The 26,612-nt window shown below is 53.6% G+C and overlaps 3 protein-coding genes across 4 annotated transcripts; 1 reads left to right on the top strand and 2 right to left on the bottom strand.

Annotated features, from left to right (window-relative positions):
• The first annotated feature begins 592 nt into the window (after window positions 1-592).
• Window positions 593-7,431, top strand: SPOUT1 (SPOUT domain containing methyltransferase 1). The gene is made up of 12 exons (XM_006918035.3): window positions 593-692; window positions 1,300-1,345; window positions 1,631-1,756; window positions 2,679-2,838; window positions 3,060-3,149; window positions 3,258-3,307; window positions 3,528-3,658; window positions 4,646-4,718; window positions 4,826-4,924; window positions 5,400-5,502; window positions 5,684-5,831; window positions 6,645-7,431. Exons 1-12 carry the CDS (start codon window positions 657-659, stop codon window positions 6,711-6,713), a joined length of 1,131 nt encoding a protein of 376 aa, XP_006918097.1. The 5' UTR covers window positions 593-656; the 3' UTR covers window positions 6,714-7,431.
• Window positions 6,799-10,573, bottom strand: ENDOG (endonuclease G). The gene is made up of 3 exons (XM_006918036.3): window positions 9,797-10,573; window positions 8,344-8,453; window positions 6,799-7,150 (listed from the first exon to the last, which is right to left on the bottom strand). Exons 1-3 carry the CDS (start codon window positions 10,310-10,312, stop codon window positions 6,868-6,870), a joined length of 909 nt encoding a protein of 302 aa, XP_006918098.1. The 5' UTR covers window positions 10,313-10,573; the 3' UTR covers window positions 6,799-6,867.
• A 1,040-nt stretch (window positions 10,574-11,613) lies between these two features.
• On the bottom strand, window positions 11,614-26,611 carry TBC1D13 (TBC1 domain family member 13). Of its 2 annotated transcripts, XM_006918033.2 has the most exons (12): window positions 26,562-26,606; window positions 25,514-25,587; window positions 23,941-23,981; window positions 23,285-23,346; window positions 23,046-23,145; window positions 22,099-22,181; window positions 20,116-20,275; window positions 17,049-17,259; window positions 16,323-16,486; window positions 15,288-15,448; window positions 15,039-15,096; window positions 11,614-14,167 (listed from the first exon to the last, which is right to left on the bottom strand). In XM_006918033.2, the coding sequence occupies exons 1-12, from the start codon at window positions 26,582-26,584 to the stop codon at window positions 14,102-14,104; spliced, it is 1,203 nt and encodes a 400-aa protein (XP_006918095.1). In that variant the 5' UTR covers window positions 26,585-26,606; the 3' UTR covers window positions 11,614-14,101. The 2 variants fall into 2 exon arrangements, with proteins under 2 accessions (XP_006918095.1, XP_024906959.1); XM_025051191.1 differs by lacking the exon at window positions 23,941-23,981 and having other exon boundaries at window positions 26,562-26,611.
• Between the last annotated feature and the right edge of the window lies 1 nt (window position 26,612).

The following is a 26,612-nucleotide window of genomic DNA, read 5'->3' as shown; positions in this document are numbered from 1 at the left end:
ATACATGACATAAAGCATTTGTCAAAACCTATACAATGCAGGGAACAGAGTGAACCGTAATGTAAACTATGAACTGTAGTTAATAATAATGCATCAATACTGGCTCATCAACTATAAGAAATATACACACCAAGGCAAGATGTTAATAGTAGTGGTAACTGAGTGAGGGAGAAAGGTTGATGGGAACTCTCTATACTATCTGCTCAATTTTCAGTAAGCCTAAATCTGCTCAAGAAAATAAAGTCTGTTAATTAAAAGGGAGAGCAAAGAACAAATCTATAAAAGAATTAAATTATCCTAAGGTCATTTTCCAGTTCTGAATCACACTCAAGCTCTGGGCCTCAAGGTCCCCATGTATAAAACTAAATTGAGGTTTGTCGCGCTTGTCCGGAGATGGAGGGCGGCTCTTCGGTCCAGGAAAGACCCGATATGCGGCCCATTTGGACACCCAGGCGGGCAGGCAATCAGCACCACCAAACCCCGCGATAGCGCTCCCGAGCCGCGGAGCCCAGCCCAGACCACGGATGCCCACGTGGTCTCTGGGAGCCTAGGCCACGCCCCCGCGAGCTTTTGCCTCCGATTGGACGAATCGGGGGAGGTGTGGCCGGAAGAGGTGAGTCTCATTGGCTGAGCGTGGTCGACGTCGTGCGGCGAACATGGCGGAGCAAGCGAGGAAGCGACCCTGCGGCCCGGTAGGTGACAGGCAGGTGGAAGAAAGTGGGACCCCGAGACTGGACAGAGGGGTGTGGGCGTGAAAACGAGCCGCGTGGGGCCCTGTGGCGGGGACGGGCTGCGCCTCCCGCTCCCTGCTTCTCGCTGATCCGAAGGCGGAAGCCCCGAGGTGTCGCGTAATCGTGGCCGCGTGCGCCCCTGCCCGGACGAGAACTGGAGGTGGGGGCCGGGGTCTGAGCCACAGCCGGGACAGTGTCAGGTAACCCATTGCGGGAACCCCTTGCGGCTACTTTGGCCAGGGCCGGATTCAGGAGGTGGGATCCTATGCGCAATCCTGAGCCCTTTCGTGGCGTATCTCTTCTGATTCCCAGGGTGGCAGTGGGCAGGTCCTGTTCCCCTGAGCTTCATTTTCCTCTTCTCTCCGGTAGAAACTCGTAAATAATTTATTGAGTGCTTACTATATGCCAGGCCTGGTCTCAGGCACAGGGGCGCAGCAGGTCCCTATCATCCTGACGCTCTCTCTGAGGCAGCAGTGTATGGGAGTTCCCAGTAGCAAGTGGGACGCCCCCCGCCCCCGCTAGGTGTGACCATTCAGCCTCACTCCTATACCTCTTCCCAATCCTCCAGGGTGAACATGGCCAAAGGGTTGAGTGGCGAAAATGGAAGCAACAGAGTAAGTAAGGGGCAGGGTGTGGGAAGCAGTGTGTGTGTTCACCCTTCCCCAGGTCACTCCAGCAGTGCACAACTGAACCTTGGGGAAAGCCACCAGGTTTGTCCCCTCTGGGTCCCATAGCACCCAAGATGGGAAGAAGGGGTTAGAAGCCCTGGAGGCTCCTCTGGCTGTTCACCCAGCAGCACTCAAGCACCCAGGCTGTCCCTACAGAGTGGGAACCCTGACCCTGCTGAGAGGGCACCAAGTCCCTCTCCCCTCCATCAATTGAGATGTCCTCTTATCCAGAGAAAGAGGAGAAGAAGAAGTGGAAGGATCTCAAGCTGATGAAAAAGCTGGAGCGGCAGCGGATGCAAGAAGAACAGACAAAGCGCCAGGAGGAGGAGGAGGCAGCTGCACAGAGGGAGGACCAGGGTGAGCATATAGAAGAAAGGAAAAATCCCAGCAAGCATTGCAGTGAAAGTTTCTCCAGATGTTGTTATACCCACTTAAACACATGTAGAGAGATGTAGAGATACAATCTTAAGAAAGTGGAAGCACTTGATCCATGTGCCTCCGGGCCTGGTTTTCCTTGCCCCACATTGTGTCCTGAATGTCCTTTCACATCAGTACATCCGGATCCACTCTAACAAATTGTATCTCTTCTCAGCCAGAACCGAAGTTCTGCAAAGTCAGGGGGCCCTATCATACACTGTACACCCAGTGGTTACCAGTGATGATGGTGACAGTGGGAACAGCAACTGAACATGTCAGTTGTCTCAGATACTGGGGGAGCCCTTATGGGTGTCGTCTCACATGGCTCCCTTTGGACAACTCTGGGAGGAAGTACAGTGGTCCCTCTGGAGCCAGACAGCCTGAACTATATCTCAGCTCTCCTGCCTTTTGTGTGACCTTGGGCCATGTATTTGACCTCTTTGGTGCACAAGTTCCCCACCTCTTAATAGGGATCTTGGTAGTACCTGCTTCCTAGGCTTATTGGGTAAATGCGCACCCATAAAAGGCACTAATTATAGATAATAGCTCTCATCATTATCCCCATTTAACAAGCAGAGAACTGAGGCAATAAGGGGCAGAGCCAGGATATGGACCGAGGCCAATGCCTCCAACCACTCCCAGCCTTACCTGGTGATCTGCCTTCCTCGCAGGAGCCTTGGAGACCACTGAGTCCATTTTCTTCCTGGGGAGATTGAGGCCCAGAGAGGGGAGTTTGATCTATTTTGCTAATCTCAAAATTCCTCCCAGTAGAAAAATTCTCTAACTCTGGGCCCTGAGGAAGGAGGAGGAGCGCATGGGCCTGGCCTCTCAGACTGACTGTGAACACCCCTCCCCTCCCCAGGGCGGCCTTACACGCTGAGCGTGGCCCTGCCAGGCTCCATTCTCGACAACGCTCAGTCGCCCGAGCTTCGCACCTATCTGGCTGGCCAGATCGCCAGAGCCTGCACCATCTTCTGTGTGGATGAGATTGTGGTGTTCGATGAAGAGGGCCAAGATGCCAAGTGAGGGGCCATCCCATAGGCGGGATACCGGGGCTCAGGGAGATGGGAGGGGCTGCCAGGATTGGCTCCGGCTTGCCGGGGCTGAGAACCCTGCCTGGAATGCCCCCATTGTAACCCCGATGGGTAGAGTTGCAAAGCAGGGCACTGCAGAGGTCAGTCTGGGTGCACCAGCTCTCGAAGGGAACACAGTAGGCTCTTGAGCCCTATCTTTCTCTCTCCAGGACTGTGGAAGGGGAATTCAAGGGAATTGGCAAGAAGGGGCAGGCGTGTGTGCAGCTGGCCCGGATCCTGCAGTACCTGGAGTGTCCACAGTAAGCGGGTGAAGGACAGACTTCCCTGAGCATGAGGGAGGGGAGGCTGAGGGGCAGGCCAAGCAGGTGTTTTCCCTGGGAATTTCTGAGAATTGTGTTCTTAACTAGGTATCTGAGAAAGGCGTTCTTCCCCAAGCACCAGGATCTACAGTTTGCAGGTAAGACTGGGAGGGGCTGGACCTCTATTTCCCATAGATCGTCCCCAGACCCTAAGAAACCACTGTACAGTTAGGAAAACAGTCCCAAGCATGGCAAGGCCTGTGCCTGGTGGCAAACAGCAAATCTGTGGCAGAGCTGGATGTGGGACCAGGGTTCTCTGCCACATCCCCATGTGCTTTTGCACCTCCCAGACTCCTCGTGGCCCCTCCTCACCCACAGGGCTCCTGAACCCCCTGGACAGCCCTCACCACATGCGTCAGGATGAGGAATCCGAGTTCCGAGAGGGCATCGTGGTGGACCGGCCCACCCGGCCAGGCCATGGTTCCTTTGTCAACTGTGGCATGAAGAAGGTAGGAATTAAAGAGTGAGTCAAGATATACTTCCAGACACACCTTAGCTGTGGAGGGCAGGTTGGGTATGTGAGTAGGGAGCCTGGGACCCAGGCATCTCTGCCTGCCAGTCCCCCACTGATGCTGATTTGGGCCAGAGAAGTAAGTACCTAAAACGGAGCTCAGTAGATAAACCCAGAAGCAAATTTACTGGTTTTGTTTTTGTTTTTGTTTTTGTTTTAAAAAAGCAAATCAACAGAAGATGGTCCTCATGCTAAAAACAAAACAAAACCTTGCAAAAACAAGTTCAAATCATTCTGGGGCTGTTCCCGCGATGCAGAGCCACGTTGGGGATTGGCATGTTCATTTGCCAACTGTTTACTCTCAAGTCTCCTAGAGTCAGAGGCAGAGACATGTAAATGTGTGGGTTTCCCTTCCCTGAAAAGAACGGACCAGAAGTCACTGACTAAAAGCAGATCAGGATGATCCAGACACAGATGAAAAGCACGAGACACCCTCGAAAGGGAAAGAAAATGCCCTATTTCTGAATTCAAAATTGGCACAAGACACAAACATCTATGGTTATTCACATTCCCATGTGTTAAGCATTTATTTCATGCCAGGCCCTGTATAACAATAGCTGTTGTTTATGGAAAGTTTTCTGTTAGATGAGGAAACAGGGTCAGAGAGGTTAAGTGACCCACTCAAACTCCTATAGCTAGTAAGAGGTATAGCCACCAAAATGTAGGAAACTGGGATTTCATCTACTCATGAAATATTTACTTCCTACTCAGTTCCAGGCCTGCAGCTTTCACTTTTGACCCGTGTCTTATAGTAGTTGTTTGGCAAGAATGGTGTCTTGTAAGTAGGTCTGGCCCAGATAAGGGGCTAAAAGTTGACCCGGACCCCTTAGGTCTCTTGCCAACCCTGTTGATCCCCCGTGTCTGGGAGAGTAATGACCCCTGCTGGTCTGTGAGGGAACAGCACCCATTTCTGGCTTCTCCCTAGGAGGTAAAGATTGACAAGAACTTGGAACCTGGACTTCGGGTGACTGTGCAACTGAACCAGAAGCAGCTCCCAGGTATCTGAAAGTTTCCCCCACCTGGCCAGCCTGAGGGCCCAGAGCCTCCTCCTTCCACCTCCCTGTCCCTTCGCCCTGTCTTCACAGCCTCTCTGCTTCCCCTCCAGAAAGCAAGACCTACCGTGGGAAAGTCGTGTCGTCACAGGACCCACGCACCAAAGCTGGTCTCTACTGGGGCTACACGGTCCGGCTGGCCTCCTGCCTCAGTAAGGACGCAGCTTCCTTTTATGAAAACAGAGAGCCTTGCTTGACCCAAAAGTCAGACCAGAGTTTTTGTCCTACCAACTTGCTATGTGTCCCTGGGCAGCTGCTTTTCCTTCTGTGGGTCTGAGTTTGCTGCCTGGAACGCTGTTAATGACTTCTGAGAAAAAGAATATCATGATTGGTGAATAATGCTCGCCACAGGGGTGGGAATGGGGGCGAAAGGGCTAAATAAGTCAAAGGTACAGTATGTGTTCTCGGAGCTCCTTCGTCCCCACCCTCTGCTTTGTTGTCCCAGTCCAGCACAGGCTTTGTCTCTCCCTGGTCAGTCCCTGACTTCTCAGGGACAGTGGAGGGCCCAGGTGTGGCTCCCTTACTGGAGTCCCCTTCTGCACACCACACCCCACCCAATATACACTCGCAGAGCCAAGCCACTGTGGCTTGTGGAAAGGACACCTACTGAGCTGGCCCCGCCCTCAGGTGCTGTGTTTGCTGAGACCCCCTTCCAGGATGGGTATGACCTGACCATCGGGACGTCAGAGCGAGGCTCAGATGTAGCCTCTGCCCAGCTTCCCAGCTTCCGGTGGGTACAGCCTAGGGCAGGGGCCGGGGTATGGAGAGTGGAGTGGAGCAGGGGACCAGTCTGGTGGGGGCAAAGCCGTACAGACGACTCCTACCGCATGTGGGCTGCTTTCAGTGTGGTCTTGATGAGCAGTCAGTGACCGCGCCTCCACCCTCCCCACCCCGCTCCCTGTGGGTGCCAGGCATGCTCTCGTGGTGTTCGGGGGCCTCCAAGGGCTGGAAGCTGGAGTGGATGCTGACCCCAACCTAGAAGTGGCTGAACCCAGTGTCCTTTTCGATCTGTATGTCAATACCTGCCCCAACCAGGGCAGCCGCACCATCCGCACAGAGGTGAGCCTGCCTGCTTCCCCCACCTCCAGCCCCACGTCCTTCCAGAGGTTCACCCACCAGCCAGGGCCTCAGGGTCTCTCCATGGGGGACTACAGCTCTCTCCCTGTCACCTCCCTTGCCCAAGGCTGCCCTAAGCCAGCCTTCTCTGGGGATGGTCTCCTCACCCCCTTGACCTCACCACCTGAGACTTACAGCCGGGGCAGGATATGAGTGAGCTGGGAGCCAAGACTTCTGGGTGCTGGTGCCTGTCCAGCTGCTCCCCGGCTGGATGACCCAGGAGACCCCGCCCACCCCTACTCTGGGCTTTCGCTTCCTTCACTGTACGCTCGTGTGTGTGACCATGGCGGGCAGGGCAGCCCTCCCCGTGGGTGCCAGGATGCGGCTGGCTCAGAGCCTTCGTCCTGGGCATCCACGGAACCTGTGGCCCTGTTTCCTTCAGTCTCAAAGGCGGTGACTAAACAGGTGGACTGCTCCAGTCTACCTGTCCCCAACGGCCCTTTTGGGGCCAGGTGCTGTACGACAGCCAGCTGTACCCTCCCAACAATAACCCCAGCTCCCACCCTTGCAATACCTTTACCAAGGGCTGAGAACCTCCTGTCACCTCCCCTGACCCTAGGAGACAGGTATGCTCCCATCATCCCCCACTCATTCCCATTTTACATAGGGAGAGACTGAGGAACAAGGAGGTGAAGCCCTTCGCAGGGCATGCATCCGGCCAGTGGCAGATCAGCAGAGTGACGCTGGGCCTGTCCTTCACCTCAGGGCCCTGTTGAGGGCAGCAGGCCCCAGCCCATTGCTGCACTTCTCTTCCAGGAAGCCATCCTCATCTCCCTGGCTGCCCTGCAGCCTGGCCTCACCCAGGCAGGTGCCCAGCCCAGCTGAAGGTTCTGTCAGGCACAAGACAGTGAAGAGGCAGTGAAGCCAGAGGTTCCTGAGGGTCACCTGGGAAAAATACAGCCAAGACTTGTTTCTAAAAATAACCACCTTTAATGCGACCCAACCCCTGCACCCTCACAGTCTGGCCAGGCAGCCGCCCTCACTTGCTGCCCGCGGAGATGGCCTTGAAGCTGCCAGCCCGCGCCAGTATATTTGGCACGAAGAGCAGCCCTGAGGCCCGCTCGATGCTCTCGATGGGCACCAGGAAACGCTCCAGCGGGATTGCCTCGTCCACGGGCGCGTTGGGCATCACATAGGAGCGGAGTTCGATTTGTCCACCTGCTGCCTCCAGGATCAGCACCTTGAAGAAGTGGGTGGGCACTGCCACGTGATTCTTGCCGATTACCTGGTACTTCACGTAGGACTTCCCGTCAGCCTCCGTCCTGCAGGCAAACCCAGGTACCCGTGGCCTTTCAGGGCTCCCAGGGAGTCTTGTGGGACCCCAGGCCACCACCTCCAGGAAGCATTCCCTAACCTGACCTCCAACTTGTGCCGGCCTGCAGGACTAGACTACCCCTCAGTGTGGGGCTCCTGTGCCCTCCTTGGCTCCCCCAGCAGTCTGGGAGCTCCCTGCAGGGTAGAGAGTCACTCGTACCCTGTTGTCTCATGCCCACCCCTGGTTCAGGCAGAGTGGATGGTGGCAATAAATGCTGCTGACGGAATCTGCCCTTCTAAACATTCACATTTATCCATGCAGACACTGGATGTCTGCCTGTCTCTCCCTGTGGAAGGGGAGTACCAGATGGGCCAAGCTGTGACAACTGGATTCCAAGCCCCAGCACAGGACCCGGTGCATAGCAGGTGCCCAGAGCACTGATGGGTGACTGACGCCGGGCTAACCCTCAGCAGAGTCTGCTCCACTTTAGCAAGCTGCAGGAGGCGCTGGCTCCTTAGTTTATCAGTGCCTGTGCGAACCCATGCTGTCCCCTAAACAACCGCAAGGTGGCTACCAGCTATTATTCCCATTTCATGGGAGAGGATGTTGAGGTCATTTGCCCATGGCACCCAGACCCTAGGTAATAGGGTCTGGATCCCATCCCAGCCTGTGGATTACAGAGCCAGCTGCTTCACCACAACCTATAGCTTCACTCATCCCAACCTTAAGCGGGCCAAAAAAATCACTGAGCATGCCCAGAGGTAGCTCCGTCCCTTCTACGTGGGAGGCAGGGCTACAGAGGGACAAGAGTGAAGGTTCAGGGTCAGGAAGATAGAGTTCAAACCCAGGCTCTGGGAGAAGGGTGGGGAAGGGTTGCTCCAAGCAGAGGAGACCGAAGGCAATAGCCTGGTAGAAGGGTTTCTGGGCAGGACACGGGTGGGTGGGTGTGGTGAGAGGTGATCTAGGAGAAAGCAAAGGCAGATGCAGGGCCTGGTGCCCATGCGCAGAGAAGACATGGTCTAGGTGAGCACCCCAAAGGTCTCTGGTTATGAAAGTAGAATTCAGGGGCCTGAGGCAAGGAATGGACAGACTTGTCAAGAGACTAGATGACCTGGCAGTGTCAACCCAATGCCTGGGACAAGCCTGGATGGGGTGAGTGGGAGGCCCTGGCTTGCCCAGAACCCCCAGTTCTAGCCTCACCTGGGCAGGAAGAGTGGCCCTGTGCAGACATAGACGTTTTGGTAGGTGCGGGTCAAGCTCCGGCTGTACTTCTCCAGGTTGTTCCAAGCATTCTGGTTGAGGTGGGGCACCTGGTAGGAGAGAGGGGACTCAGACTGTGACTGGCACCAAGCCTGGAAATTCCAGCATGGAATGGGGGGGTGACAAGCATGCAGACAAAACTGGTTCAAGGAATGAAAATCACTCCTTTAGGCCACCTGGACGAGAGGATGGAGCCCGGACCCATACAGAATGGAAGGACTAGCATCCCAGGTCTCATAGCCGTTTCTCAGTTCCAAAGAGCCACACTAAGGAAAGCCACACATCTTCCCCTTCAGAGGGGGGAACAGGCCTGCCCCTGCCCTGGTCCCCAGGGGCTCTCAGGAAGGCCAGCTCTCTCAAGCATCTCTCCTGTCCTTTTCCCCCTCTGAACCACATACGTAGCCCAGCTGAGGCTGTCATGAATCTGCTCCCGACTCCATCACTTGGGCTTTCCAGTCCTCTGTACAGTGTCTAGTCCCATGGGTAGGGGACTACCGCTAGGAGAGCAGAAGTCAGGTCAGAGGCTCAGACCCCACCTGGTTCACCCAGGGCCCCACATCAGTCTTCATCCAGTGGGTGTCACTTTTGGTGGGAACAGAGCTAGAGGGAGGGGGCTTGCTCAAGGTGCACAGTGACTGCTACTAACAGCCAACTGCCAGCAAGTATCTCTCCTTTTACTCCTGGAAGGCAGGCAGGGTAGGACAATGGCTGAAGCATCCTCTAGAGACGAGAGGTCCCCAACCTCCGGGCCAAGGAACTGGTACTGGTTCGTGGCCTGTTAGGAACTGGGCTGCACAGTAGGAGGTGAGTGGAGGGCGGGCAAAGCTTCATCTGTATTTGCAGCCGCTTGCCAGCGCTAGCATCACCGCCTCAGCTCCACCTCAGGTCATCAGGCATTAGATTCTCATAGGAGCACTGGTCCCTGGTGCCAAACAGGTTGAGGACCGTTGCCCCAGACAAACTGCCTGGGTCTCCTGATGTGTGGCACTGGGCCAGTCACTTTGCCTCTCTGAGCCTCAGTTCTCTCATTAAAGCTAATTGTTGAATGCTTGCCATGGGCCAGGAAGTGTGCTCAGTACCTTTACATGCACTGGGTCTTCAGTTCCTCAGTGCTACCGCAAAAGATAGGTGAATAACAGTAATATCCCCATTTTACAGATGAAGACACGAAGCTAAAGGGCCCTCAGTTAAGGTCAGACTGCAGAACGGGTGCTGGGAGCCCAGTGCTCCGTCCCTCCGGCTTAGGACAAGCGGTGATTAGCAAGACCCTCACCAAGCCCCTGACCCAGCAGGCGCACTCAGCATCTTCCCCATTCTGCGGAGGGGCAAACCGAGGCTCAGAGGTGAGGGGCTGACCTCGCCTTCTGCAGTCGGGACCGGGCGCAGGCGCTACCTGGGGCGCGACGTTGCTCAAGTAGAAGGTGTCGTCCATGGCCTTCTGGCTCCAGCGGTGGTTGGCTGCGGCGGCCAAGTGGCCGCGATCGAAGCCGCTGCCGCGGTAGTCGGCATTAGTGGCGCGGTGGTACGCATGCACCGAGTCGTCCTCGCGGAAGTCGCACGAGCTGCGGTCGCCGTCGCCGCGGAGCCGCTCAGGCCGCAGCTGCTCCACCACCCAGAGCGCGCCGCGGGTGCGTGGGTCGTAGCACAGCACGTACGACTCGCGGCTCTTGAGCTGCGCCAGCCCAGGTAGCCCGTACTTGGCCAGCTCGCCGGGGCCACCGCCTACCGGAGCCCCGGGTACAGCAGGCACGACGGGCAGTTCGGCTGCCGCCGCCACAGGCAACACGGGCAGCCGGCCCAGCAGCCCCGGCGCCGGGCGCGCGTCCGCCCGCTGCCGCCGCCAGCCTTCAGCAGCTGCGCCCAGGCCCGTGCCCAGCGCCAGGGTCAGACCGACCCGGAGCGCCCGCATGGCCAAGGAGTTTCGCCGCTGCGAGGATGGAGGACGGCCGGCGGCGTCGGGGTAACGCCGCGACCTCTTGCGTCCCGCCCGCAAGGCTCTTAAAGGGGCCGCTCTGGCCTGCGGGGCCCATCGCGGATGGGGCCGGGTGGGGGCGTGGGCGGGAGCAATGCCCCTCCCTTCTACTCATAAAGGCACCAAGGGGCTTGGGACTCCAAATAAGTCCCAAATGGGACCCAAGAAGTTCTACTCAGGGCCATTGCGGATTGGACATCGTGGCGCCCTTCCTTTGCCCTTTAAGATGCGGCTTGAGGGGCGTGGCATCGCTGCTTTGGTTTATCCGGCTCCGCCCCGCCTCCTCATGGGTTTCCACCGAGGGACCCACCTCCTTTGAGCGCCTGTGCAAGCTCCAATGGAATAACAAATATTAGTTTGAAGAGCTTCGGTCACTACTTCATTTAACCCTCAAAAGAGCAGAGAAGGAGCTCCTAGTTGGCAGAATAAGGATATGACACCGGAGGCGTCCACTGGAGTCTATCCTAACCAGTACACCATAAGATAAGCTAAAAGTTCTATAAGATCGACCAAGATTTTCTTAACACCCAGAGTGAGAACGAGGATGCAGGTGGCAGGTCCTCTCCGACTGCTGGTTGGAACAGAAACTGGTACAATCCCAGAAAGCAACTTGGCAATATGTATGAAAAGCCTTAGAAAGGTTCATACCTTTCAACCCACTTAAGAGGCCCGAGCTGGAGAAATAACTCTGGGATGTAGATTCCAAACAGAAACTTCCCCACAGTATTACTTACATTCAGAAATAGAAACTGGTTTCCGACCCCTTTAGCATATTAGATAGAATAGTATGTGGCCTATAAAAATTTGGAAGTCATACAGCAACTTATCATCTAACATGAGGGAATTGACAATACAAAAAACTATATATCGAGAAGAAAAATATATAACAAAAATTACATCTGCAAAGACTAACACTATCAGTGATTTTCTCCGGATTGGTGGTGGTGGTAGGCTTTGTTTTATTTATGGGCTTTTGATTTTTCAGTTTTTTCAATCTAAAAAAAAAAAAACTTGCTGTGAAATTATGATGTAATAGATTTTTCTCCAGTCCATGCTCCCTCCTCCCCCCAGCTGCAAATTGTATGATTTAATGAATAGTTAAACAGGCTCTTCCAACAAGAATCTGCTGGCCTTTCTCTTCAATGACTCTAAAAGCCTCCTACCACCACCTCTGCTCACTTTTTTCCTGCTCTTAAGGTCTCAGTGGTTTTAGCCCATGACATACCAATCAATGCCCATTGCAAAGAACACATGATTTATTAAAGACTTGTCATCAACAGCATTGATTCAAGGAACAAAACTGATTTAAAAAACAAAAACAAAACATAAGCAGACTAACATTCTGATCCTCTGGAGTGACATCTGCTGAATTCATACAGCTCCATCTTTAAGTATCCAAGTTCCTGGGAGCAGCTTCCCAAGCACGAAGCTTGGGCACTCCGGCTGTCTGGGGACCTCCCTTAAGAGTCTGGAAAGAAGGAATCGCCAAGGGTAGATCTTCCCTTGAGGAGTATCCTGGGGAACTCAGCCTAACCTGGACATGGCCCCTTGTGCTCTTGGCCTTCATCCCAAAGTCAAGGAGAGGGCACTGGACTCAAGGCCTGCCACTGAGGCAAATTAGATGCAGTGATTCAAGTAGTGTGACCCCAGAAGGGAAGGCAAGGGATAGGCAAGAGGGAAATGTCCTGGGCAGTGTCTGCTGGGTCCCAGGCTGTGGCCCAAGTCTCAGGCTGTTAAGGGGTCAAAATGGGAACTGAAGGAGCAGCTGACAAGTTCTGGGAAGAAGGTAGGCTAGGCTGGGGGGAAGCAGTTTGTTTGTGCCCTGTGTAGGAGGTCTTGGAGTCTCTCTGACACTCAGTTCCAGTATGGAGCTCAGAGCCCTCCCAGCCAGGATCTGCTGGAGAACCAAGGAGGTCCCAGAAACAAGGGCAGAGGATGCTGTGTCTGACCTCGGAAAATCAGGAAGACCATGTCTCCAATTCCTTCCTACCTTCCCAGCCCCACCCTCATCCCTAAACCAAGCACTTGCCAATCTGCAATAAATAACCAGGAGTCTGAATAAATAGTAAAAAATCTCCCCAAAAATGTGTTAGGAAAGGAGGCAGCAAAAAGGCAAGTGCAGAAAGTCCCAGAAGCATTCAAGGGTCAGCCTGGTAAAGGGGCCATCTGGGGGAAGTTGTTCCTGGCCCACGGCCTGGCCAGCACAGGAAGCAGAAGTCCTGGTGACCAGACCCAGGAAGGCTTTGGGGACAACATGGCTCCTGCCAGCCATTCTGAGATGAGGGCCCTTTCTACATCACCTAACCTTCTAGACCCAAACCACCTGCCTCCTTGCAAAAGGAGGGAGGGGACTTGATCAGAATAAACCCGGTCCTCCCACCGCCCAGCAATGGGAGCAGCCAGCTGCTCCTGCTCCAAGTGTACCTGCCCTGAACCCTGGGACCAGCTCAAGCGGGTGACCAGGGAAGGGCCAGCACCTCCTCCAGCCTACTCGGGGGCAACAGGATTCCCCCAGTCCTGACGGAACCCAGGGCCTCTGAGCTCAGCTCCGCCTAGCCCAGGGAGGCTCCCTTTGGTCCCATTTGCCTTTCGCGGGACTCCTCTGGCCTGGGCTGGGCCCTGGAAGCCATGGGAATGACTACTCTTCTGAAGCACTTGGACCCCAGCTCCTGGTATGAATCGTCTCAATGTCCTTCTCCTTTGGGGGCATCTCCGGAAGACCCAGCTCTCTCTCTTCTCCCTCCTCAATCCCTTGGCAGAAAAGAGGGTAAGAGGCTCAAAGCTTCATGGGCCATCATTTCTGAGCAGTTTTTGGTTTCCAAGATTTCTGTGGTGGGGGGCAGGTTCAGGGCCCTCTAGGGAGGCACTGTGGCCCCCCAATGTGAGGGATCTGGGAGCCTAGGGCCGGTGGGTAGGGGGTGGGAAAAGGGTGCAAAGGCCAAAGTTGACCTCCAGGGGCTTTGCTGAGCCAGACTCTTCATTCTGTCTCTGGGGTTCACAGGCGTGGAGGGGAGGAGAAAAAGAGGCTGGGGGTAAGGCACCCCAAGAGAGAAGGGCAGAGGGAGAGCAACGGGAGGAGGAGCAGGTTCAGGAGAGACACGCAGCCTGTCAGAGGTGGAGGGAGAAGAGTGGGAGACAGAAGTAGAGACCTAGAGGGATTCGAGGACACTCTCCCCTCCCTCACATCCACAGACAGGAGACGAACACCTGGGGGACAGAGACACACACACGCCAACCCACAACGACGTGACTACAGACACACGTACACACTCAGTGAGAGAGGGACAGAGGGTGTGACCTGGGCCTGGCGGCTCCTTAGCTCCCTCACAGTGTCACTTTCTCCATGGGGAAACCTAAGCACCGACCCCAGAAGTGGTTTCTGACTCAACTGCCAACCAGAGCAGTAACGGGGAAGGGAGTGGCAGAGCACAGAGGGACCTCTGCTGGCTCCGAGTGCCCCCAGTCTACCCCAGCCCCAGAAAAATGCCTTCAGGAGTTCCAGCCTTGCTCGGTAGGCTGGGCAGAGGGTCCTAGGGCTGAAGAGTAGAGAAGGAGCCAGAGCTTGGTGGCCAGGAAGGAGCATGGCACAGTGGGAGCGGCCTGGGGGGAGGGGGCCAGTCCTGCAGCTTCCCCTTGGCCTGGAACCCCACAGGTTTCTGCATGTCCTGGAGGCCGGGGCACAGGGATCGGTGGCGTCTCTCCCAAACCTGGGTTCCTGCAGACAGGCTACTTTGAGTCTTGCAGCTCCTTGGCTTTCTGCAGGATCTGGCAGACATCTGTGATGGGGTAATCCTGGGCATGGGAAAGGCCAGCGATACGCCTCTGCAGGCAGTTCACCCTTCGCCACCTCTGCCACACCTGTGCCCTTCCCACTGGGACCTGTCCTTACGCTGGACCCTGGGCCCCAGGGGCAGGGACCACAGGCTACCAGATACTGCCATTCTGCCCCAATGCCCACACGTAGCTAACGCAACATACTTTAGCACTAATGTAACCCACCTCCCAGCACCACCCAAAGGGTCTCATGGCCCTTCCTAAGGACCACCCTGCCCTGCTCCTCCCAGCCTGGCACTGGGCTGCACACTGTCCATACATTAGGTTACCGGGACACCTCAAAAGCCTGATGAGGGTATTACTGTGATTATACCTATTTTACAGATCTAGTCAATAGTTACTGAAAACCACCCCCAGGCCAGGTGTTGCTGAAGGAACTGAGGTCTAGAGACGTTATCACTTGGCTCAGGTCACATGACTTACACAGCAGAACAAGGATGTGAACCCAGTGAATGCCATGCTGTCCGACCCTTGAGCCCATGTTCTTAGCCACTAAGGCCCACTCTCCTGCCCCAGGTCTGAGCATGGCTACCGACGAGTGTTGCCACACATGGGGTGCTATGCGTCTGGGGTATGATTAATTTATAGAGTGCTAAATTCAGAGGCCAAGTCATTAACTCAAGGCTGCACCACATCTCAAGGTCAGTGGCAAAGCCAGGATTCAAACTCAGACCCAAAACCAGATCTGCTTCAGGGGTCTAGACTCTTAAGCTCTGCTATATTCTACTGCTCCTGACTCCAGCCTGTCACAGCGGCTGGCATGGGGTGGGTGCCTGGTGAGCATCTGCCTTATGGCTAAGATTGAGCTTGGCCCTCCAAACTCTGTTACCTGCAGGAGCCGCATGTTTGTGGTGAAGTCCCCTTCCAGCAACTGCTCCCGGATCAGTCTAAGGAAAACAAGCAGGAAAAGCACTGGGCCCCTGAGCCACTCTGAATACAGGCCCAGCCAGGCCCCTTCCCACTCCTCCCTCACCTCCCGCAGCACGCGAGGTTTGACACCCACCCGGGGATCCCAGAGGCTCCCCATAGCCTAGTGAGGGCAGCCCCGGCTCAGCCCACTGCTCATGGCCACACTCACGTGAGCATGGCACAGCAGACGAGGAGCAGGAAGTCAAAGCGGTTGTCATCAGCGAAGAGGGAGTCCCAGATACGGATGACGTCAGGCAGCAAGAACTCCTGGGACAGCAGCAGCATCAGCCAGCGGAAGGCGAAAAACTGGGGCTTGATGTTCTGCTCTTGCTGGGGAGACAGAGGCGTGGGAAAGGTGCAAGAATCAGTGCTGGCTGGTTGCCATGTGACACCACACAGCCTTGAGATGTGAATGTACACCAGCGGCAGGGCCCAGGACCTAGCCCAGCAGGCAGCAGGCCGGGTGTGAACGCCAGGCACACTCGGCGGGATGACACTGGGCTGCCTAGAAAGCCTTGCTCAGTTAAAGGGGCAGCTAAATTTTTATATAGGCTCCCTAGATTTATAAATGAGAGCAGAGTCTTTTAAAACACTGTACATATTACAGATAGACAGAAAGACCATTAACTGGGCACATACCGTAAGCCTGGCCTTGTGCTTAGCATGATAAATATATTATCTCACTTATTCACTCCACACGACAACCCCACAAGGCAATTATTCCCAAGAGAGATGAGCCCTCTGGCCAGAGCCACAGTGCATGTGAACTAAAAAAGCATATTACAAAACAGCAAAGACATAATTCTGTATTCGTTAAAAAGATACATTTATATGTATTTTCTTGTTCCCAAAACTGTTTCTATTTTTTTTTTACTGAGCTGTTTTCTGAAATAAACATGAACTACCATAATAATTTTTAAAAATTGTTTTTAACTTTTAAAAATGAAGTTCATCCTTTTCTTAGAGGATGAACAGGCTGAACTAATTCGGCCCATGGTAAACGCTTTGCACTGTACCTGGCACACAACGAGCACCATATCAATCCCTTTCACTGCCAATCTGCCCAGACTCCCAGCATTGCCGCCTGGTCTCCCAGTCCTGCCTCAAGCCAGAGCTCACTCTGGGCCTGGCATGATCAGGAAGTCTGCTGTCCTCTGCCCCTTTCCATCTGTCTGCCCTGGCCCACGTGATCCTGGGTCCTCACCAGTTTCAGGTAGAGTTCCATGTCCTTATCCTTCAAGGTGGAGTACACCTTTTCCATCTTGTAGGTGATGCCACACTGCGAGTCATCCAGGCTCTTGATGAAGTTGTCCCGGATTTCGGCCATGAGGTTGGTGAAGCAGAAGAAGGTGTCTGCCTCGGCGTGCTCTGGGCGAGATGAGCAGGGTGACCGCAGCGGCAACAGAGCCGGTGCCTTCCCAAGCCCACCCATTCTCTCACTGACCTGAGCTCTTCCCCTCACCTCTAAGCCTCACCAAGTCACCACCCCTCCACGGTCAGGCTCAGTGCCTTCTGTCCTTGACCACTCTCCACCCCAGACTAAGGCCATTGCTTCTTTGTCCTCACAGCTTCTGGCAACACTGTACATTCGCTCAGCAACTGACTACACGCTCTTCTGATGACATTTTCCAAATCACTGTTTATTTAAATTCCGTCATTCGGTTTCCTATATATACATCTCATCTCCACTACCAGAAATTCAGTTGCAAATATCAAGAGGTCAGTAAACTTCCAATATTCCAGAAAGTCCGAGCTGGAGAGGACCTCACAGAGGATCCAGAACCACCTACTTATCCGATGGAAGGAAAATGGAGGCCCAGAGAGGGACATGAGTGGCACAGCCTGATGGAGCCCATCGGGCCGGCTTTCCTCAGTCCATTTTGCTCTGGAGTCAGCAACAAGGAATGCAGGCAGCCAAGAGCCCTTTTACCTTTCCACTCGCTGTCGGGGTCGGTGGCGAAGGTGTAGTAGAGGGGCCCCACGATCTCATTCATGCCCTGCACGTACGCGATGCCAGGGTTGAGCTTGGCGTAGATGAACAGGATCCGCTCCACCACCTCCCAGTGGGCCTCACAGCCGCTGGGCGGCACCTCGTACTCACTCAGGGGTGCCGGCGCCGAGCTCTTGTGTGGGGAGCTCATCTGGGCAGAAAAGGAGGAGCCTGCTAAGCCGACGGGGGCGTCACGGACATGTTCTCATCAGAAAAGTCTACTGTTAAACCTAAGCTACAGTTCCAGCCCACCAGAAATACAGAGCATACAGGAAGGTGTTCACCACCAGAAGGAAACGAGCAGACACGTCCAGAGTGGGGGACATTCTACCAGACAGCTGAACTAAAACCTAAACTACGGTGCTAAAAGCCAGAACAGTGCTTCCCTCTGAGGAGAGGGGTTTGGCTGGGCAGGGACATGAAGGAACTTTCTGGATGACAGAAACGATCGAGGTCTTGACTTGGTTGGCAGTTATAGATATATACATGATACGTACGCAAGAAAAAGTTCACCTAGTTGTATACCTAAGATTTGTGCATTTTACTGCATGTAAGTTATATTTCAATTGAGAAAACAAAACTTTGAATATGTCAAAAACAGACAATTGGCTGAGACTCTTCAAAAAGTCAAATGTGGGGGCTCGGGGAGAGCGGAGGCCTGCTCCAGATCGAGAAACGTAACATCCCAGTGCAACTCGTAAACCTTGACTGGGTCCTGGTTTGGAAGTAAAAAAACAAAAAAACTCTTAGCACAACTGAGGACACCTGACTAGATGTTAGGTGTTATGCTGTCATGGTCAACCTTCCCAGATGAACTCGCGGTGAGGAGGAGGATGTCCTTATTCTCAGGAGATGCCTGCTGGAGTATTTGGGGGTGAAGGGTCAGAACATCTGCAGCTTTCTATCTATATGCAATACACACGAATATGGCAAAATGTTAACAACTGTTGGATTTAGGTGGAAAGTATATAGGTGTGCAACGTACTCTTCTTTCAACTTTTTGAATGTTTCAAAATTTTTATAAGAAAAAGTTGGGAGAGAGAGATGATGATGATCCCCGCTAAAAATTCACATAATAGAGCAGCGGTCCCCAACACCAGCTGCCCATCAGGATCCTCGGGAGCTTTGCAAAGGTTCGGGTTACCTGTGTGAGGCAGTGATGAGCAAGCCCAGAGACAGTGTAGGAAACGATCCTGGAAGTGCAGGGACCTGGGGACATTCAAGTCCCTTTCCTATTACGTGAACATGTGTACACCCCCACACGCATGCACATCGCTGACATTGACTGAGAGCTTTCTACATGCAAGACAGTGCTCTGCGAGTACGCGTCCACCTCATGCTCTGAGCAATCCTAAGTATTCTCTCAACGTCGTTTTCAAGATAAGGACACTAAGGCTCAGAAAAGTTAGGTCGCTCATCATGTCTCACATTAAGTGGTGGCACTGGAATTTGAACTCAGACTGGCTGACTCCAGAACCTGAGGTCCAGGCCTCATAAAACTCCCAGTGCTTTCCAGCTTTCCAAGAATCTACACAGCCATGACCTCGTTTCATCCTCTTGGCAATTCAAAACCCAGGCAGGATGAATTATGCCCAGTTTACAGAAGAGGCTACTCTGGCCCAGGAAGGTGAGCCTGGTATTTCTTGACCAGGGTCAATCAGACGGTCAGCTTTAACTCGAACTGCCCCATCACAGATCCAGAGGTCTAGAGATGAAGCTCCTGTCAGGTACTCCGCCTGCAGGACAAGGTCCGAACCTAAAATGGGTAAGAGCTCAGTTCTCAGCACCCAATGACTTTAGTGAAATAAATGACAGAAGCCAGGTCCCCACCTGGCCCTGCGGCCAGGACATCAGTAGCCAAGTAAGAGGGTCGCCCACACAGCAAGCCCTGCAGTCATTTAGTCAAGCATTCTGCACCTCCCAGCACACCCAGTGCTGCTGCAGGCACATGGAACGCTGCGATCAGCTATAACTGCCCATCGCCCTGTAGCAGAAAATGGCTTCTCCCCTAAAGACACAGAGCCCTGGTCAGTCATTCCACTTGGGGGGAAAAGGCTTCTGCAGTAAGTATCTCTCTCTAGCTTGTTAGAAGTTACAGAGAAGGACTTTTCCGTTGTTGGGGGTAGTGAAGAGTGTCAAGGAAGAAGTCAGAGTTCCAAGTACCAAAACAGTAGGTTTAAGTTAAACAACTCTCAGAGTTATAAGAACTTACAGAAGTCTGGGTTCGGCATGACTTGGCCAGCACAAGTCCTACCAATTCTACTTCCTCAGTCGCAGATCTATCCCACTCCATCCAGCCCCAGCCCCAACCTCCCCTTGCCTGGGCAGCGTGGCCACCTCCCAGGCACCCTGTCCACCTCTACCCCTGCCCCCAGTGATCTTCTACAAGAGCGGACCTGAATCACATCACTGCTCCAAATGCTGCAAGGGCTTCCCAGCCTCAGGATACAGGCCCCGGGTGGCCTCGCCACCACCACCCTTTCCAGCACCCTCCAGCGCCCTTCTCTCGCCTTGCCCTCTGCCTCTAACCTCAGTGGACTCCGCTATTCCTTCACACGCCGCACTCTCTCCTGCCCGAGGACTTCCACACAGGACCTTCTCCCCACCTGGAATGTTCTTTCCTAGTTCTCTGAGCCTCCGTTTAAATGTCACTTCCTCAGGGAAGTCTTCCCTGATATCCAGACCAGGTCAGCTCCGCACCCCATCATCACTCCCATCACACATGCAATTACTTTTTAAAGAGCCATCTCCACCACGAGACTAGCAGTGTAGCTCCTTTGCTGCAGAGCAGAGACCTCCCCAGGCACCCACCACACCCAGCCTTTCGCTCCGACTCTCAGAAAGAGCCCTGGCAGGGGTGGAACCTGGCAGGACCAAGGTTGCCTTGGGTGACTGAGAGGGCAGATGGCCGTGAGCCCAGTGGCCAGTGGTCCAAGGGAAAAAGGAAGGAAATGGTTGTCATGGGCAGTCCCTGGGCAGTCCCTGGGCATCCCCTGTCGCCTCTCACATTTGTGACCCCGCTCCGGTTCCGGGCCACTGTCTGGGATTTCAGCGTGGTCTGTTCCACCCGCTTACGAAGGGTCTCAAACTCATTCTGGGGGTCCAGGATGAGGAGGCATGGGTACTCAGTGGCCCTCTGGAAGAAGGATATGTCTGGGTACAACCTCCTGGCAAGAGGGAACAGGAGAGAGTACATTACTCAGGATGCAGATGGTTAAGCATTCCGGTGGCACCCTCCTGCCTGGTGCCCCGGTACCCCAAAAGCCATTTTTTTAAATTAATAACTTCTTACTTAAAAAACAATATAGTTTTTAAGAAGCAATATAGTCATTATATATGTATACATACCTATATCCCACATTCTCATTTGTACATGAGGATGGATTCATGCACGTGTATACTTTTAAGTGTCCTTATGATCTTGTGATCCGACACTTTTCTTAAACCACAAACATCTTTCCATGTCAAAAATATCTAATATGTATCAGAGTGTGAAGTGTAGTGTGGTACAAAATGGTAAAAGAGGTTTGGTTGTTATACATTGTACAACAGAATATTACAGGGCTGACATGGGAAAATGTCCAAGACAGAGTAAGAGGAAAAGCAAGCTGAAGACAATCTTTAGAATATGATCACGTTTTGAAAATATATGTACTGTAGGACGTGCACATTTTTCAGACGTCTACATAGCACACCGCAAACACTAAACATGCTACTGTCACTACCAGTGTAAGACAGAACCTGTTTCTCCAGAACTGGGTTCCAGACATGGTTCTGGACTTAAACAGAGCCATTAAATGCCCTCGTGGACCGAGGCTGCCCCAACACTAGCCTGAGAACGAAGGAGGCAAGAGCCCCCTTCTGCGTCCTGGCTGGGCCACCCTGGGCTGGGGACCCACCTGAGGCCATCTGAAGATGCGCCTGGGCACAAGGAGTACAGGCAGAGGGGCGCACCCAGGGCAGTGAGTGGCTGGAAACACAGTTAACAACTGGGGAAGGCAGAACTGAAACCAGGCAGATGGACTCCTGAACTCAAGCTCTAACCACTCGGCACCATTGCAGACGAGGCCTCCCTTCTAGCTCCTCCCTGACCTGCGGGGGAGTCCACCTGCTGCCACCCACCAACCCAACAGGATGGCACAGCCAGCATGTCTACATTTCTTTATCGAGTGGAAAAGCATGCATATGTACAGACTGTACCTCACAATTAAAAAACAAACACCACATATCTGACCCTGGCACTCCTGTGCTTAAAATCTTTGCATGACTGCCCCGTGTCCTTGGGATCAAGTCCAAGGTTCAATCCCTATCTCCCTCTAGTGTGGTTCCAACCGCACTGGCCTTCACACTGCTCTTTGAACAAGCCTCGCTCCACGGGCTCCCAGGGCCCCCGCATGGGCAGATCCCACCGCCGCAGCCTCTCCCTCCCTCTTCTCCCAGGCCTGACTCCTCAGACCTCAGCTGAAACACTGCTTCCTCAGGCAAGGTGTCCTGTGAGCCCTGAAGCACCCTGAACTCCTCCTTCAGAGCATTTACCAAAATGCTAATTACACGGATCTAATCTGTTGAATGTCTGTCTTCTCATCTTCCTCCCACAGGTGCCAGGCCCCTTTGGGAAGGGACCGTGTCTACACAGTGCTCAACCCTGAGCTTGGCATTGAGACTGCCACGTAGCAGGGGCTCAATATCTGTCGAAGGGATGATCAGATGAATCTGTAAATGCCTGGGGCACAAATGAAACTAAGGCAGGGACCAAGAGCGGGGCATGGGCAAACACCGCCCCTCACCCCACACACTCACTGCGCTCAGCAGCCCCCTTCTCAGGCCCAGCATCACTCGGGTCTGGACCTAACCACGCAGTCAACACACCAATAGCTCCTCTGCTCCCCTATGCCCCACCCACCGTGGGCCTGGGCTGGAAAGGAAAAGGACAGAACCGGGAGCCCCCAGAAGTCTCATGGGCCGGCTCCCAGCCCAGCGCCCCACTTACCTGACATCTTTGTCGATCTGCAGCAGCACCTCGTTGTCCCTGAAATATGTGTTCCATCGGCTGTCAGGGTTAGGGTTGAGGGGCTGTGTGTTGAGAAAACAAACTGCTGTCCTAGGCCCGGCTAGGGTTCCAGGGACAGATTCCAGTGTGGAGGCCTGAGCAGTGGCCTCACACCAACACTGCCACCAGAGGACCAGCTGTGGCTCTGAGACAGCCTGCAAGCTACGGGAGCAGCAGCACAGGGCTCCCTCTGCCTTTTGAACTTCACGGCTGACAGCCAAGCCCTGCCATCTGCTCTGAGTACATCCCTGCTTGGCAGGACTCCTCTGTCCACTGCTGTGGCTCCAGAATGCTACATGTAACAGGCGCTCACTAAATGCTTGTTGAACGAATGGACAAATGAACGAATGGATGAATGAATGCTGTATCATGACCTCTCTTCAAATCTAATTCATCAATGCTTTGAGTCACCAATTGCAATCCTTGGAGGATGGGCCTGGGTCTGATCCATCTCTACTTTCTACACTGCGAAGCACACAGGGCAGAGCTCAGTCCTGGAGGATGGAATGGGGCTTCCTCCGGGCCACAGAAAAGCAGTTTATCCTCACTCCAAGCATGCTCTGACTTTCTTCAACAATTAAGTCATAGAACCTTCCTCGAGGAATAGGGATGAGGAAAGAGACAAAGCATGAGGAGGGCCTGGCTCAGCGCTGCACAGCATTCCCCGAGTCCCAGCCATCACTTATATTCCTGACCAGGCCCAGGGCCTGGGAAGACAAGGGGAGAGACAATGGCCTTCAGCCAAATGAATGAAGGAGGTACTGGAAAGGCCAGAGGGGACCGAAAGCAGCTACACCTATCCTCTGGGGCAGAAAGACCTTGCCCACCCCAAAGCCACACTCCTCCCCACTCTGTAGCCTCACTTCCCTCTGCTGACCCCTACTCACATGGTCCTCAAAGGTCACATCCTCCCTGGACACACCCATGTTGGCCTTGGCAATGCCAGGCTGGATAATCATTTCCCTCAGGAACTGAGAATATAGCTCCCTGCAGGAGAGAAGAGCAGGGAGGTGTTGCCCAGGAACCCCAGACCAGACGAGCACCAACAGGAGACAGGACAGGCTCAGCACCACTGTCCTGTCTGATACAAAGGCCCTCCCGTCAATCCCCATTCTCTGGGTCTCACCTCTGCTTGGCAAGGATGGAGGTCCATGAGGCTCTCTCCAAGGGGAGGTAGTTCAAGAGAATCTGCAGAGAGAGAGGGGCAAAGCTCTGGTGACTCACCCAGCCCAACCCTGGCCAGTAGGCAGAGGCTGACAGGCCTCAAGGAAAACATCTGATGATGCCCAAAAGACAAGATGGCTGAAGCCCAGGAACGCAGGCATGGGCTGGGGGGAGCCTCCCCTTTCCTCCCCTCTGCCTCCCGCCACCCTTATCTGAAACCAGCCCTTTCCTCTTCTCTTCCTCACACAGTCTTCCAGATGATAATAAAACCTTGTGCTCAAAGGGACTGGAAACTAGGATACTGGGCTTCCACTCCCATGTCAGCTAACAGCTTTGGGCGAAGCATGGGCTTTTTTGTCCCAATACGCATCGCTTCCACTGCACTGTCTAGACCTTAGGTAAGCAAAGGACTTCACTGGCATTACAAAGTGTTCCATTCCCAAAGGGATCCTGGAGGGGACACCAAAAGAAATGGAAAACCCAGAACATCCTAGAAAAGTTTCCTGGAACAAAGCAAGGAAAGGCGCAGATCAGAAAGAAGGGGCTGGAGGTGGGGACGGCCCATGCAGGAACCCAGGACTTGCAGCAGAGCAGAAACCCCACCCCAGGCACACCCACCTTCCAGCAGAGGCACCGCAGTCCGCCCTCACAGGGGATGCCTGTGGACACAGCAGGCAAAGGTCATGCCCCAGGCCAGAGTCTCAGAACCCCCCAGCCCTCCACCTCAGAGCCAGTTGGCAGGAAGTGGAGTGGGCAAGAAGTACTTCTTCGAGAATCATTTTCCTCCAAAAAGATTGCTGGACTAGATGCTAATCCTGTGACCCCTGTCCCCAGCAAGCGCTCCCTCTGTCTGGAATGTTCCTTCGAGGATAACACCTTCTCATCCTTGATATTTCTTCCTTAGAGCAGCCTTTATCAACCACCAAAGTCCTTCATTATACATAATGGCTCCATGACTTCTCCTTGATAGCACTCATTGCAACTACAGTTGTATAATATAATTTGTGTATTTATTTGACATCTATAATCCCTACTACTGGAGTAAACCACAGAAAGACAAGAACCATATCTGTCTTATATTCCCAGTGCCTAGCACAGGGCGTGGCACAGAGCAGGCATTCTGTAAGAATGTGTGGAATATAAACTAAGCTACGAATGGTAAGTGCTTTGTGCTTTATGGACATTATTTCACTGAATCCTCGTTATAACCCCAGTAAGGAGGGGAGATTAGAATCGTTGTCCTCATCTTACAGATAAAGAAACTCACTTGTAAATAAAGAACAATTCAAGGAATCAAACACACATCTGTCAGACTCTACAGCGCAAACTCTTAACCACTACCACAGATGGCCTCCCCTGAGACCTGGCAGATAATTAAACTTGGCACAGGTCCTGGGACCCTTCAAGATCTTCAGGGCCTAAACACTGCTCCTGAACAGAAAAACACACTTTTGCAGTTCCGTTAAGAACCGTGCTAAAGCAGCTGTGGCTATGGTATTCCTAAGTACTGTCAACAGGGGCTAATGCCCCACCACAGAATCTGCATAGGGAGGAGAGGGGCTACTCAAGAATTCCTTGCTGACAAATTCCAAAGGCAGAGCAGAGCCGAGAAGCTATACAGAACGCCTTGGGGTGTTTTTAAAGACAAGCAAAACTCTCTGGTGCTGCAAGCTTAGCCATGCCAGCGAGGGCAAAGCCAAATACTGCTGAGGTGCAGCTCCTTCAAGTCAAGTGTCTCAAGGCTGGAATCCTACCATTAATCAAAATTCACTGTCGCCTGAGTAGGCTTTGACGCCAAGCCAATGAGAGAACCAGGAACCATTCTGCAACTAACCAAATTGTACACCACAGGAAGCTTGCTGAGGAATGAGGGAAGATCCGATCTTAGCTCAAGAAGTCTCCCCACTCTCATCCTGTCACCTTCAGTCCTCTCCAGTTACCCCGAGGAAGCAATAAGCATCACTCGTATGCCAACTAAGCACCCTAAGGCCTCCAGGCACACTAACTCTGGGAACCCCCTCCGAGCTCAGGGCAGGCACTGGTTGTTCAGCTCCACAGCATCTAGAAAAGGCCTCAAAGGGCAGGATGGTCCCCAAAACTGAGCAGGTGTGGTGGCCTTGGGCACTTTTACCTCCATCCTAGCCACGACACTGCTCTAGAAAAACTTTGAAAATGGAGAGTTGCTTCTTACCACTAAAGCTGAGTTCCCGAAGCTTTTCCAAAGCGATCGTGGGCTCCTTCAGAACGTCCTGGAAATCTGCAATCCTAGAAGGGGGGAGGGGGAGGCAAATGAAATACACCCAGACCCCAAGGTGACAGGTTTAGTGACCCGCTCTGAAGCCCAGAGCTCCCTTACACCACATCTCCAACCTGTTCCTCCCTCCTCTTCAGGACATAAAGATGGCAAAGCCCGGTCAAAGTCCTGATCAAAGGCAGCTTTGGGGAACTACAGAACTACAGACCACGTCTTCCTCTAAACCCTGAAAGAGATATCCTTGTCTAGAGACCCTCAAATGAGCACTGTGAAATCTGACAAATTCTAATGTTTGATGAGCTGGCATTTATTGGGCACTTCCTGCTGGCCAGGCCCAGCCCACAGTTCCACTATCTGAACTCGATGAACCCTAGGAACCAGGAGTAATTTGATCCGCAGACAACGGAAATGTATAACCCCTACGCAGCTCTCCAGGCTCAAAAATAAAACCATTAGACCACCTCTGGGGCAGCCTGCAGGCAAGAGCAGAAGGCTTAAAAAACAAGTCCAGAGGAAAACTGAAGACTAAGCAAAATTTAGCCAATGCTGCAGGATCTGGCCTGGGAAAGGGGACAGACTGGAGAATCCAGGTTTTCTATCATTTCTAGTAAGAAACGGGCACGGAGGCCAGTGAGCATTTGGAGAGAGGAGGGTACTGAGGTAGAGGGTTAACATGGGAGACAAGGAAGGGGGCGGGAGGCGGGGCATTGAGGCCCTGCCTGAGAAAGACACCAGGGGAAGGAGAAAACCAGGGGTCCAGGTTTTCTGAGGACGAAGAGAGAAGGGGCGACACCGGGGTGAGAGGGGACAGAAGTGCCTCCGCTCCGTGCCCTCTCAGGTCCACAGGCAATGAGGTTGGAAAGTGGGAGCCGGAGCCCCTCTGCCGGGAGAGTCCCGGTGCCCGGCCGCAGCCGCACGCCTCCTCTGCAGGACAGAAGAGGCGGCCTGACCAGTAGTGGCCTGACCAGGTCCCGGAGCCCCTTACCGGCTCTTGTGCAGACTCGACATGGTGTTGACTTCCGGATCCCTGCTGCCT

This window comes from Pteropus alecto, unplaced genomic scaffold (genome assembly GCF_000325575.1).
Source record: "Pteropus alecto unplaced genomic scaffold, ASM32557v1 scaffold67, whole genome shotgun sequence".
Classification (NCBI taxonomy): Eukaryota; Metazoa; Chordata; class Mammalia; order Chiroptera; family Pteropodidae; genus Pteropus; species Pteropus alecto.
Note: the sequence above shows the minus strand (reverse complement) of the source record. Positions and strands in the feature narration are given on the sequence as shown.

Coding starts and splice junctions, on each gene's coding strand:
- SPOUT1 (XM_006918035.3), top strand. CDS start 657: ATGGCGGAGCAAGCGAGGAAGCGACCCTGCGGCCCG. Junction 3,659..4,645: donor TCAACTGTGGCATGAAGAAG/GTAGGAATTAAA, acceptor GCTTCTCCCTAG/GAGGTAAAGATTGACAAGAA. Junction 5,503..5,683: donor GCCCAGCTTCCCAGCTTCCG/GTGGGTACAGCC, acceptor TGTGGGTGCCAG/GCATGCTCTCGTGGTGTTCG.
- ENDOG (XM_006918036.3), bottom strand. CDS start 10,312: ATGCGGGCGCTCCGGGTCGGTCTGACCCTGGCGCTGGGCACGGGCCTG. Junction 8,454..9,796: donor TGAGCAACGTCGCGCCCCAG/GTAGCGCCTGCG, acceptor CTCTCCTACCAG/GTGCCCCACCTCAACCAGAA. Junction 7,151..8,343: donor GGGCCACTCTTCCTGCCCAG/GTGAGGCTAGAA, acceptor GTTTGCCTGCAG/GACGGAGGCTGACGGGAAGT.
- TBC1D13 (XM_006918033.2), bottom strand. CDS start 26,584: ATGTCGAGTCTGCACAAGAGCCG. Junction 25,588..26,561: donor TCGAGTCTGCACAAGAGCCG/GTAAGGGGCTCC, acceptor CCCCCCTTCTAG/GATTGCAGATTTCCAGGACG. Junction 16,487..17,048: donor CCCCGACAGCGAGTGGAAAG/GTAAAAGGGCTC, acceptor CATCTCGCCCAG/AGCACGCCGAGGCAGACACC.